This window comes from Pterocles gutturalis, unplaced genomic scaffold (genome assembly GCF_000699245.1).
Source record: "Pterocles gutturalis isolate BGI_N339 unplaced genomic scaffold, ASM69924v1 scaffold9129, whole genome shotgun sequence".
NCBI classification, from domain to species: Eukaryota; Metazoa; Chordata; class Aves; order Pterocliformes; family Pteroclidae; genus Pterocles; species Pterocles gutturalis.
In genome coordinates, this window is record NW_010135939.1 from 80,551 (window position 1) to 91,461 (window position 10,911).

A 10,911-nucleotide genomic window follows, 5' to 3' on the forward strand; every position below is an offset into this window, starting at 1 on the left:
AAATTCCTCCTGCCATGATGCCCACCAACACACGAGTGAAGTGCTCCTGCCGGGATGTGGACACGAGCATGGGATTTTACAGATAATGGATCCTTCTGGTATTTGGACCTGTTGGAAACTGCTGCTGCGCTCATCTTCTCATGGGGAGAGTTGGTTTTACTCTCTGCTCTGATTTCTAAAGGAAAGATTCTCACCCACATCCTCCCTTTCATGCTGCTTTTGCTGTGGTGTCTGGTGGGCTGTGTCCTGTTTCTCCTGCTCTTTTCACCGGAGCTCCTACCTAGACCGGGGCTCCAGCACTTCCTGATCTGCTCAGAGATGAGGTCCCTCGATAACAGCATTGGCCACGTCCCTTCCTTTGGGGTGAGAGGAGTCATTGCAGCACTGGCCATCATGCTCTGGTCCATCCCACCTCCATCTCAGCTACTTTCCAACCAGTAGTTTTCCCCCAACAGTGCCAACCTGATGAGGGATGTTCTCTCTTCCCATGGATCTTGCCTGCTTTTGTTGAAGTGCACAACTCCCTGCATGGTATCAGTCCTGGGTATCTATCCTTCATTCATGCTTTTTATCCCATGGCTCCATAAAAAAAAAAAATGCTCAGAGCATCCTGGGAGCAGGGACCAAACTCAGGCTGCTCCTGAGTTGGAGTCAAGGATGCTCCAGCCTTGGCCTTCAAATGTGTCTCCTGATACAAGATGTCCCATCCCAGAGGTGAGCTGGGAGAGAGCCCATGTCACTGCAGGACACCCTGCTCTGCCTCGGTGGCCTCTGCCACTCTTGAACTCTTTCAACCGCTGGTTGTTGATTCAATATGAGCCTGTGAGTTGTGGATATAATTCACATTTAATCTGGCAATGGTTTACGACATCACACAATCTTGTAGTGATGAGGAACAGCAATGATTACTGCAGCATAACAAACTCCAGGTAGGACTAAATGAAACCCAGTCCTGCAGTGAGCCCAAGGATCACTAAATCCAGGTTATTTTGGACTCAAAAAGTGGTGGGGGAGTGAGTGGATTAGGATTTGTTTAAAAGGACATTAACCTCTTTGGTAGCAGCCCCCGTCCTCCCCACCACCAGGCATGAAAACCCCCAGAAAGACCAATAGCTTTAAGAAATTAAGCAAGTCTATCTACAGTTTCATGGGTGTTGCATTCACGTAAGACAAAGAGGCAAACAGTGACAAGTAACTGGACTTTTACAGAATTTTTTTTTGCTTTTAATAGTCTAACGTATTGTTAGTAACATTGTTGGCACTTCAAAATTATATATTATTTTATTTTGACAATATTCCCTTAATTCTGTATTTTTACTTGAAGAAAAGTCACCTCTTGCCATAAATACTGGGTTGCTGTTCAAAACACTCTGTGCTAGGTTACATCTACAGTGCAACTGGGACCAGGCTAACATTTACAATGGTTTCTGCTGCCTCTCTCTGTGTTAAGAAATTATGTTTTCCTATAAAAACACAAACAAAGAAAGTTTTACTGCATTAAAAAAATAAAAAAAAACCCTACTGTCAGTCGAGCTTATTTCCACTGTCATCGGCAAAAGACATTCTCTGAGGTCCCTTTGAGTGGGTTTCACTTTGGGTTAGAGGGAAATCTGCAGTTCGGCAGCTTCTTTCTCCTTCACAGAATGAGAGCCAGGCTTTGAAGGCAAAGCGACCTGGCTGAGAGCCAGGCACACAGGCAGAGTAGTGTTCATGTATTTTTTATTATAATACAAAAGGAAAGTCGAGTTATATAACGCGGGCTTTTGTAGTGCAGCTTTCTTTTTTTAATCTGTAACAGCTAAGAGGAGAACTGTGTCCCCATTTAAGACTTCATATGGTGAAAGATGGTTGACATCTCAAGTTGCAAGAAGTCACCTGGCATCTGGCCACTGATTTCAGCGGTGGGGTGGATTTTTTTTCTTGCACAGATGTTGGGTGTTTTGTCCAGATGTCTGACTGAACCCCACTCAAGAGCTGTACTTTGCTAAAAAGGAGTCCCTATCCTCTCGCTAAAAGCAGAATTAAAAAACCACACTAAATAAAGTGAACTAAAAACACTGCTGGATTGGTCAAACAGGTACAAAAGGATTAATCTCAACAGCAGCATGAGGGTGTTTCCAGCACGCAGAAGGGAGAAGGTCGATGGCTGTTCCACATCAGGGGTCCTGTGGGGCACCGTGTGCTGCTCCAGGAAGGCACTGGGGATGTGACGGGACCCTGACGCTGGCAGGCTTCGCACGCTGAATTCCTCCTAGCTCTGTAATGAGGTTCACTGCGCCCTGAAAGAGCTGAGCTGCTAGTCACAGTCCTGGATATTGATGTACACAAAGAGGGTGGAGGAGGAGTAGGGGTCTCCGTTCTTGGTCAGAAGATGGATGTGGCGGTAACCTGGAAGGAGAGACACAGATGGAAAGGGGCCTTGAGTCCAGTTGGAAAAACACACGCTAACATTTGCCAAGACCCTGCAAAAACATATCCCTGTCCCTGGGAGCGTTGTGCTCCAGGTACCCCACAGAACAGGTAGGTCTGAGAGGCACAGCGTTGAGCATTGGTAACGTAACATGCCCGAGTCCACTGGTGACAAGGAGTTCCCTTCCCCAGAGGCAGTGTCAACATCTGCCCAATAAACCATTTATCGCCTTGCCCATATTCCAGAGAGATGACCTGTTCTGACCCGAGGTGTGATGGATCTGGACCTCTCACCGAGGACACTGGAGGGTCCCAGAGGGCTCAGTGGTTGGGAGGACAAGGGAGCAGGGCCTTACCTTGCTTCAGACTAGTGAAGGGAAGGGTGTACTGCCCGATGAAGTCATTCTTGGTCGACATGTCAAAGTCTTCCACCACAAACCGGACCAGGGCAAGCGCAGGGATCTCTATGTCAAATGTAAACTCTTCCTCCCATTTCGGGTTAAAGCCTGGGCAACACAGACAAGGATGGAGGTCAGAGATGTTGGCAGATAAGGATGGAGGTCAGAGATATTGGCAGATAAGGATGGAGGTCAGAGATGCTTGTAATGGATGGAAACTTTGCCTGACTGACAACCTAACCTGACCCAGGCCAAAGGTTTCAGGAGGTGCTGAGAGTTGTGTTCCCAGCTCTGACACTGATTTGCTACCTGGTATTAATAAATCCTTCAGCTTAGGCTGCTCATTGCAGAGTTCACCACCACGCTCCCAGAAGGCAGCTTAGAGCAGGAGGGAGGTGAAGTCAGCTCTGCTCCACAGGCTCTCGCTGGGCTGGTACATGGATGTCTTTGGTTGCCATTGGACCAGCTGCAAATTTTTACAACCCTAAACCAGGCAGGGGGAGCAGAGAGGAGAGCTGTGGCTTTGTGTTGTGACAGTCTTCTGGGGCCTTAGGCCTCACTGAGTGCTTGAGGTACACCCATCTGTCACCACTCTGTGCCTCAGTTTCCCTGTCTGCAAGACAGGTTAATGAGGAGGGTCTGATTATGAAAAGCATCATCAAGTCTGTGGAAAAAATGTTTTATGTCTCCCTGTATAAGGGCAGTGTCTGAGGCAGCCAGACCAGCGCCACTTCTGCTATGGATAAGGATCTGGTGATCCGGACTCACACAGCAAACAAACCCCGACCGTCACAGCAGATGAGAGAGGAAGAGTAAGCTCAGTGCTCTCTCTGCAGGTCGTGGCAGGTGCTTTCTGCAGCTTCAATAAACCACTCCCCAGAAACAAACAGGAGGAGAGGACATCCTGTTTGAAACCCTGCTGTCATCGGCCCAGCCTGTGCATAGGGGAAGCCCAAGGACAGAAAAACATCAGCTCAAGCCTGCTGGTGATGGAGGGTCTGCAGATGATTCAGAAGGAGGCAGGGATCTTTCAGCTGTCCCTGAAGGTGCTGAGATGGGTCTGTGGAGAGTGCCATAGAAAAATACCTGTGCTGGGTTGGTGCACTTTGTTTACACTCTCATAAGATTGAATCAACTGGACCATTCCAATAACACACATTTACTCTTGACCCCCTTCATCCTCAGGAAAAAAAAAACCCAAACAGCATTGCTGATCCCATGGGAGCAGAAATCATGAAAGCTGAGGGAAAGCCATCAGCCCTAGGACAGTAGGTTTCACTGTACTGACATTTATGGGGGATTTTCAACCCATCTCAGAACCACAGTAAGATACTCAGCCCTGCTGAGCCAGCAGGTTCCCCCAGCCTCTCCAGCTCCACGGCTGCACCCCTGTGACCTGATCTATGCTCACAGTCAGTCCCACTGACATAGAATCATAGGATCATAGAATCACAGAATAATTTAGGTTGAAAAGACCCTTAAGATCACCAAGTCCAACTGTAAATGTCACACCAAGTGAGCTACTGACGCATGGTCACACATCTGAAAATTCAGCCCATGAACCACAACCCTCTTTCTGCAGCTGCCCCTTTCCAACACTGATATTCTCATTGTTTAATTCACTTTCCATTGTGCAGCACTCCCTCCAGCATCACTCCAGCACCGCTCCAGTATTGCTCCAGCCAGCCAAGGGCTGGCAGTGGGGCCGGGTGTGCTGAGCAGCCCGGAGGAACAGCCCTGGAAGGTCTGAAGTGTTCCCTCCACAGTTTTCACTCGAGACATTATAAAAACTATTGTAGGTGATGGAAATGGCCATGAGGTTTAGGAGCCAGGCCAGGTTTACTCAAACAGGAAAGAGGAAAAGGGAAACATTGTTAGCAGAGAGGAAAATACGCATTGGCTTTCTAGCACTTGGCTCTTACTCCACGCAGAAAAGCAGCGTGTGTGTGTGAGTGTACCCGTGTGTTTGTCAGTGGGAGGGTGAGGACTGATTTCTCAGACTCAGACTGCCTCGTTACTCCCCCAGGAGAGAGGGCTGAATTCTTCCTCTGCAAATTCAGAAGGCCACAATATCGAGACCCTCACTGCACGGAGGGAAATCACAGCCGTGTTTGAATGATGAGAAATGGTCCATGGGGAGGTGAAATGTCCGTGAGATCTCTGAGGTCAGTGGGTAAGGCTTGAGCCTGGCTCTCTGGAGACAGGAGGTTATGACTTTCACCCTCACCTGCACCACTGCTGTGATGTGCCTTAATAGCAGCAGGGCCACTTCGGCCAAGAGGATGAGCAGATGCAGCATCCCTGCCTTGTGAGGAAGCTCTGACCTACAGGAAATGTTCTCCTTTTGCACAGACTATGTTATGCATGAGAAGAGGCTGAGAGATGTCAAGATATTCAACCTGGAGAAGGCCAATGGTGTTATTATTGCCATCCTCCACTACCTCTTTATAGAGAAGATAGAGCCAGGCTCTTCTTACAGGTGCACAGCAAAAGCTTGATGCGTAATGGGCATGAACCGCAACAGGGGAATTTCTGGTTAAGAATAGGGATATCTTATTTTATCATGAGGTCAGTAAAAGATTGGATCACTTGAGAGATCCCACAGAATCTGGGGAATCTCCATCTTTTGAGATATTAAAAATTCATCTAAGCAATACCCTGAGCAACTTGAGTTAACTTTTAGTACAGTCCTGCTTTGGGCAGGGGCTGGAACAGACACCTGCCTTGCAACCTCAATCTTCTGTGAGTTTGTGACACTTTTAGGACAAAATCAGCCTCACAAGAAGCATTCTCTGGGAAGATCTTGGTGGGGACCCATGCATCCCAGTCAATCTAACTGCACGGAGGTGAGGAGCACTTCCAAATCTCCAGCTCCACAAATTTGGTTACTGCCCCATGGGAGCGCAGCATGGAAGAAAACCCCTTACCATTGTTTTCAATGACTTTGGTCTGCTTCTTGTTGTTATCTTGTTGCACTCCATGGATCTCCACAGTTACCTTAGGATCAACGATGGAGTTTTTGCTTTTGTTCACCTTGGGTAGCTGCTGACCAGAGATGATCTGTGGAGGAAACAGAGGAAGAGGTCAGGACATCATTAGGAGAGGGGGCTCCCTGGCAAACTTCCCTCTCCTTCTCCAGTAGTGCAGGACCTGCTGTGACAAGCTGGTGCTGGTCTTTCGGAGCCAGCGTTGTGACATCCTTCAAAGGAAGTTGTCATGAGCCAAAGCACCTAATGAACATTGCTCCAGCCCAGCCAGCTGGCTAGGGGGCAAGAAACTTTTCTAACTGTCCCCACAGTGATAAGATGACACTTGGAAACAACAGTGGTGACTGTTGACTGCATGTCTGCCTGTATGTTATGCCTGTATGACAGTGAATATTGTCATTAACCTCTCCTATTGCCAAACACTAAACGTGTGAGTAAGTCCCTGGAGGATGAGAGCCCATGCAGGACTGAAGCAGACATCCCAGTGGTGGGAAATGAGTAGGATCAGGACAACATTGCCCAAGTGGGAGCAGGAGAAGAAGAAAGTACAACCTACACACCCCCCCTGAAGGTGGATGCTACTGAGACATTTTCCGACTTCTATTCTTACTTTAAGTAGAAGCTTCTTCTTTGTCCCCCATGTTCCTTCTGTGATGGATTTTGGATTGAATTTGGTTTGCTCATCCCGGAGGAATTCCGGCTTTAAGACGTACCCAGAAAACCCATTGTCCTGGAACCGACCCTGGTAGACATCCATTTCTGTGCCTGCTGTCTGGAAATTTAGGGCAACTGCAACATAAATAAATAAATTCAGTCACTTTCAGATGAATCAATGAGAATATTTTTATACTAATTCTCTTCAAATGAAATTGCGCTTCATGGGCATAAACATTGGCTTTTCCATGCTTCAAAGAGAAGTGATAAACTCTGACCCTCACAGTCTTGTACCCCTGAGGATTTCTTGCAGAAAGAAGGAGCCAGAGAGAGACAGAAGGAGCCATTACAGGCATTTCAGTTGTCCTCCTGCCTCCCCTAGGATCAAAAAATGTCCTGCATTGAATTTACGCCACCTGGTTGAACAACTGAATCTTTTAGACAAACCTATTCATTTCTATGTTGAAGGATTTCTCTCCTGCAGTGAAGCCAGCAAATCCTCCTCAGCTTGTTTCTCTGGCTACTTAACCTCATTATAAAACCTCCTTTCCAGCCCAGATATGCCTGATTTCCTTTGCCATCCTGATGGGCATTGATGCCTCTGTTGGTTAGACCAGAGAGTTCCTCGCTGTCTGAACTCCTCATGCAGGAGTACGGAAGCTGTGATCAAATCATCTCTTTATTGTCCCCTGCCCAAAACAGATCAAGCCTCACTGGTGTCCTAACACCAGGCAGATTTCTTGTATTCTTTCCAATTTGCCAGTCTTTTTAAAAGCATTTATGTCAAATCTGGAAGCAGTCTCTGTGAACAGTCTCATAATCCCACACAGGGAGTGCACATGGATCCCAGCACGCCTTCAGTACTCCACGGATTTCTCAAGGACAATACTAACCTCTTTAGCAACATCTAAGACAGCTCTAGGATAGACGACAACATATCCTGCTCCTGGATCCTACATATACCCTGTAATACTTGAAGGCCAAAAGCATTTTAAGGCACTCCTCTGTTTTGCCACCTGCAAGCAAGACTTTAATAACTCCAGTATACTGGTTTTACTGGGAGCTGCAAATACTCAGGGCTTCTGAAAAAAATCGTATTTTGGGTGCCCAAATACTGAATTCAGGTCAGATAAGGCATGACTCTTATCTCCTAACGGCTTTGAGGTGGGCCAGAAAATGGTCTATGAAAAGTCATTGAGCGTTGACAGAAGAGCTGATGTCTCCCACTGACCACTGAGCCTCTCTGCCTGCAAATGGCTTGAGATCACACATATATGTCTGCTGAAGCCCCTCCATAGCCAGGTCACTGGTGACCCAGCCAGGCTGACCCTCTCCAACCTCCTAGTTGCACCCACCAATCTGGCAGCCAACATTCCACAAGTCGATGGGGTTATAGTTGGAAGAATCTGTCCTCCAGCCTGCAGGGTAGATCCGGCTCAGGTGCCTGATGTTGTGATGAATAAAACTGGTTCCTACAGAAAAAAAAAAAAAGAAGAAAATGTCCCTTTCATTGATGGGGATTTATCTCTTCTTGATGCTGCTGTATATATATAAAATGTCCTTCTTTGTAACAGCATCTATGACACTAAGTTATTCCCAGTTTCTCAGTGACATACATGGCCAAAAGAAAATGTCCCTTTCATTGATGGGGACTACTTTTATCTCTTCTTGATGCTGCTGTATATATATAAAATGTCCTTCTTTGTAACAGCATCTATGACACTAAGTTATTCCCAGTTTCTCAGTGACATACATGGCCAAAGAGATTATAACCCATGTCTTTCAGCATGTCTTTTCCTCATGCTTAACCACCACTGCCTGTCTCTTATTGGGACAGGGACAGAGGATGGCCTTTTGCCAGGGCAGAACCTACATACCTGACTCCTGGGCTAGTTTCAGAGCTTTGCTCTCTGTGAACGATGACATCTCATAGAAAGGCCGAGGGTGGCTGGGATCCTCAAAACCATTGAAATGGACGCTCTTGCAGTACACAACAGTGTCTGACAGCTCCTTGGCCAGCTTCAAGGTGTCCCTCTAAAAGTAAGAGAGCAAGAGTTTGTGTGGAGTTTCTGCAGTCATAGCATCATAGAATGGTTTGGGTTGGAAAGGACCTTAAAGATCATCCAGTTCCAAACCCCTGCCATGGGCAGGGACACCTCCCACTAGCCCAGGTTGCTCAAAGCCTCATCCAGCCTCGCCTTGAACCCCTCCAGGGATGGGGCATCCACAACTGCTTTGTCCTGCTGCCAAGCACATAAACCTGAAAATAAGGGGAAGGGAGGGATGTTTTGGCCTCCACAGAGCTTGAGCTTTTTTCTCTGGAACTAGGCAGTTCTCATAATGCAGGTGCCTCCTACTCCACAGCCAAATTCATTGGTGTAAGGGTGATGTGAGAGCCACCAGCTCCCATCAGAGACAAGGAAAGGAAATTACAGACTTCAGAATTATACACATTATTGACTACAGTTCAGAGAAAGAATTAAGACCCTCAAAGAGTGAGCAAATCAGCAAGGGGAAGCATAGATCAGACCAGACCCAGAGGCAATGTCAATCAGCTTTGCCATCAGTGGGGCTGAATGTATTTATGTCACCTACGAACCTGATCCGTAAGAGACATGGCTTTCACAATGACCTGCAGTTTGGAAAAGTGAATGTCCTCACATGAGGGAACAAAACACTGGTGTAAAGGCCAGCCTTTTCCTCGCAGGTATAGTCATCTCAATTGCTTTGGTAACCAGCCACCCCTTCCCCATAGACCCATAGCTCTTCCCTCCCCACCTCCTCTGGGTTGGGAGAACATGGCCAGTGAGGGTGCAGGTATGTCCCAAAATGTGGCTAGAAAAGCACCAGCCTCTGGTAACAAACAAATTAATGATGGTCCCATGACAAACAGATGTCTGGAAATCAGAGATAGACTGAACGTGTGCCCTTCCACTGCTTCCAGAAATGCTACATGGCCTGTCTCAGCTGCAGAGTCCTCCAGCCTCATTTTAAGGGAAGAAGACAAATTTCGTGCTTGGCTGGCTCTGGAAGATCTCTGTGTGCTTAGGACAGAGATCATCAGGCTGAGCAAGGACCAGGATCCTTAACTCCAGCGATTTCAATAATTCACCCTTCCATATTCCCAGATGGGTTGCTGAAAACACGCTGAAAACTGTCTTAGCTGAAAAGTATACTTCAATTGCCTTTTTTTTTTCTTTTTTGGCATAGTACAAAGCCCATCTAGAAAGCAGTTTCCCAGCCTGAGTCATGGGATAGGATAACAAAATAGGGTTTCCTGATGCAGAACTTCAGAGCCTTCTGCAATAGGCAAAAATCTAGTTTTATAGCTTTTTTGGCTCTTCAGGTCTGCCCCAAAAAGGTCTCAGTTACTTCTTTTACTCACCTTCCCCTTCTGCTGTATCTCGGTCTTTACAGACTCATCCTCCATTTCAGCTGCTTCATCTTCATCAGAGACATCCTCAGCCTCCAGGTTGTTGTTCCCATTTGTTCCGGCGGGGTCCTCCTGCCTGCTCAGCTTCTTGCCTTTCACAAGGATCTTCCCTTTCAATTGCTGCACAAATAAAAGTGGACAAAATAGCTGCTGATTAGAAAAGATTCTGACCTACCCTGAAGGAGCAAGGATATAACAGCTCCTCAGCTGCAACCAGGGTTTAGAGTTGCATCAGTTATTATCAATAGATACAAATAAAAAATAAGTCTGGTTTTCCACTGAGGGACTGCCCTGCTTCTGGCCAGCCTCTGAGACCACAAACCATGAGTCTGAAAACCCCAGACAGCCAATGGATTTCCCTCTGATAGAGAGCTGCCTGTCTCCTCAACTAGACAACTTAAACTCTCATGCTGTTAGAGGCAATAAAAATATACTATTTTTCTCAAAACAGAATACGGCCCAGCAAACAAAGTCAGGGCTCGTGGCAGCTACTCACAGCACTGTTTCTGCTCCTCTGTGTGTCTCTGTTATTTAATCTATCCCAGTCTCTGCAATGTATGGTTATAACACACAGACAACTTGGGAAACAGCAAGAGATCCCTGCAGGGACTGCAGCAGCTCAGCCTCTGCTCCACTAGACATTTTAATGGAGAGAGAGGTCCATTAATTTCTGGACAGGTGCCTTAGGCATAGCAGACATGGGATTTTAACATGTTAGGGATCTTGATGGTGAAACCTTTGGGTGCTGACAGCCTAAGGAAGAGTTCCCAGATCCTTCCCAAAGATACCTCCTCTTCTGAGAAGAACTCATCCTGAGACTGCTACCATGGCACAACACTAATAATAACCAGCAGCATGTGCCAACGTAACGCAGTTGGCTGCTGAGCTCATCCAAGGAGCACATCTCTTGTGCTGAATCAACCCTCTCCAGCCTCTTTCAAAGTCCACGTAAAACCTCAGGTGAAGGAACACACCAAGGCTCACAGACCACCATACCACCGATGCATCTCTTGTGCAAGATCTGACCGTG

The 10,911-nt window shown here is 47.0% G+C and overlaps 1 protein-coding gene across 1 annotated transcript; it reads right to left on the minus strand.

Moving 5' to 3' along the window:
* Positions 1-1,834: 1,834 nt before the first annotated feature.
* LOC104468092 (1-phosphatidylinositol 4,5-bisphosphate phosphodiesterase delta-1-like) lies at positions 1,835-10,875 on the minus strand. Its single transcript, XM_010082106.1, has 8 exons — positions 10,837-10,875; positions 9,834-10,001; positions 8,326-8,482; positions 7,804-7,920; positions 6,405-6,583; positions 5,735-5,867; positions 2,766-2,915; positions 1,835-2,388 (listed from the first exon to the last, which is right to left on the minus strand). Exons 1-8 carry the CDS (start codon positions 10,873-10,875, stop codon positions 2,297-2,299), a joined length of 1,035 nt encoding a protein of 344 aa, XP_010080408.1. The 3' UTR covers positions 1,835-2,296.
* Positions 10,876-10,911: the final 36 nt, after the last annotated feature.

Bases quoted from the DNA above. Each gene is read 5' to 3' on its own strand.
- LOC104468092 (XM_010082106.1), bottom strand. From the start codon at position 10,875: ATGGTGGTCTGTGAGCCTTGGTGTGTTCCTTCACCTGAG. The intron at 6,584-7,803 runs GTGGGTGCAACT...TTTATGTTGCAG, and splicing joins GAATGTTGGCTGCCAGATTG to TTGCCCTAAATTTCCAGACA. The intron at 2,389-2,765 runs GTAAGGCCCTGC...CTCTCCTTCCAG, and splicing joins CTTCACTAGTCTGAAGCAAG to GTTACCGCCACATCCATCTT.